The sequence below is a fragment of the Phalaenopsis equestris genome, unplaced genomic scaffold (genome assembly GCF_001263595.1).
Source record: "Phalaenopsis equestris unplaced genomic scaffold, ASM126359v1 Scaffold235555, whole genome shotgun sequence".
NCBI lineage: Eukaryota > Viridiplantae > Streptophyta > Magnoliopsida > Asparagales > Orchidaceae > Phalaenopsis > Phalaenopsis equestris.
Window position 1 is genome coordinate 166,621 of NW_018253419.1, and position 1,812 is coordinate 168,432.

A 1,812-nucleotide genomic window follows, 5' to 3' on the forward strand; every position below is an offset into this window, starting at 1 on the left:
ATATATATCTATCTATCTATCTATCTATCTATCTATCTATCTATCTGTGTGTGCGCGCTAATTTTTTAAAATTAAAAAAAGACTGGTAAATCACATTATTACGGAAAACAAATAATAAAAGTTGCATATATTGGTAACATATTTTCTTATACCTTCTAACCATTGTAATTACAAAATACGTTGCCTTATAATTATTAGATTCTTATATGCTAATAGTATTCTCTAGAGGCTAGCCGTACCGTTTCCAGATCACTCCACTGCCTCCTGGAACAAAGAAAACAATCATCCTCCCAATTAAATAACCTGTAGGGTGCTGACAAATGTGGCCAACTGCAGGGCTTCCGAAAAGTCGATCCAGATCGATGGGAATTCGCAAATGAGAAATTTTTAAGAGGCCAGAAACATCTTTTGAATGAAATCAAGAGGCGTCGAAACGTTGGCCAAACATCACAGCACCAGAATCCATCAGGAGCTCGCTTTGATCAATGGAGTCAAGTAACTGGAACGCCCTGCGTTGAAGCAGAACAGTTTGGTGTTGAGTTCGAAGTTAATAGGTTGAGAAGAGATCGTAAGACTTTCATTGCTGAGATTGCGAAGCTCAGAGAACAGCACAAGAATTCTCAGGCACAGCTAATGGCTATGGAGGAACGCATAGAAGGCAGTGAACGCATGCAAAAGAATACATTGTCGTTCATGGCAAGAGCTCTTAGAAACCCTTTTTTTATTCAGCAGCTTGTACTTAGAAGCCGAAGCAAGAAGAAGCGTTCAGAGACCTTGCAAACGGCTGAAGAACTCCAAATAGTTTGGGAAATGGAGACTTTGCTTGGGTCCGAGAACGAATCAGTTAGTTGTAGTGCAGAGGAAGGTGCGGCTGAGTTTGAACCTTGTGGAGAGGAGATGGGGGAGATGAGTAATGTGATATGGGAACTGATGAATAATGAAGGCCTGGAAAGTACTAGAGCTGGTGGTCCGGAGACTAATACTAAAGCGGAGAAATTTGTGAAAGGATAGAGCCATTGGATTGATGTGACGCAGAATTACCCCCCATCATGAATAAACTCTCTGTAATCATGTATAAGAATTTATCTTCTATTTATGTCGGGAATTAATGCAAATTTTGAATGGATTTTCACTCTTTCTTTTAATTTATTATGATTCCGGGAGTGCTACAATTGAAAATAAATTTTTGTATATTTAATTTTTGTTTTGTCCTGACTATATATAGTTTTGGACGTGATTTCTCGAACTAATATATGCTATCTAACCTGGGCATGTATTTAGATTATATGGTCCTCTGTGTATGTTTTAGGATGAGAAAAAAAAACTTTACACGGATTAATTAATGAGGCTTTTAGCGTATATTTAAGTCATTACTGGTCCAACTGTCAATGCATTTTATAGTTTTTTAAAGCAGTAAAAACTAATCATTTATTTTTAATAAACTATGCATAGGATCGATGATATATTTCAAGACAAATAACTTCAAATGAGAAGTTCTTGATGAGTAAAATGATGGGGTAAACTTTTATACAAAAGCAAGATACAGTGTACACCTAAATTCTATTTTCTGAAAAGGTTATGGCAGTACAAGGTGGATGGAGATGGTACTCATAATTGGCAATTGATTTATGAATCACGAAGGTTGTTGGAGTCACTTTATTTATTTATTTATTTATTTTGAAAAAGTCACTTTTATTTTTCATTTTATTTTATAATATCTATGTTTATTTTTTAAAATAAAACTTGTTTAATAATTTATGATATGTTTTGCTCTTTTTAAAAATTATCAAAATAATTTTTTGGATGTGTTGA

The 1,812-nt window shown here is 34.7% G+C and overlaps 1 protein-coding gene across 2 annotated transcripts in view; it reads left to right on the forward strand.

The window, feature by feature from the left end:
* LOC110039148 (heat stress transcription factor A-2-like) overlaps positions 1 to 1,129 on the forward strand; it is a 44,740-nt gene extending 43,611 nt beyond the window's left edge. For both annotated transcript variants that reach the window (XM_020744108.1, XM_020744109.1), the window contains exon 3: positions 337 to 1,129. In XM_020744108.1, the coding sequence (XP_020599767.1) occupies positions 337 to 1,011 (675 nt within the window). In that variant the 3' untranslated portion in view covers positions 1,012 to 1,129. The remainder of the gene's footprint in view (positions 1 to 336) is intronic.
* Positions 1,130 to 1,812: the final 683 nt, after the last annotated feature.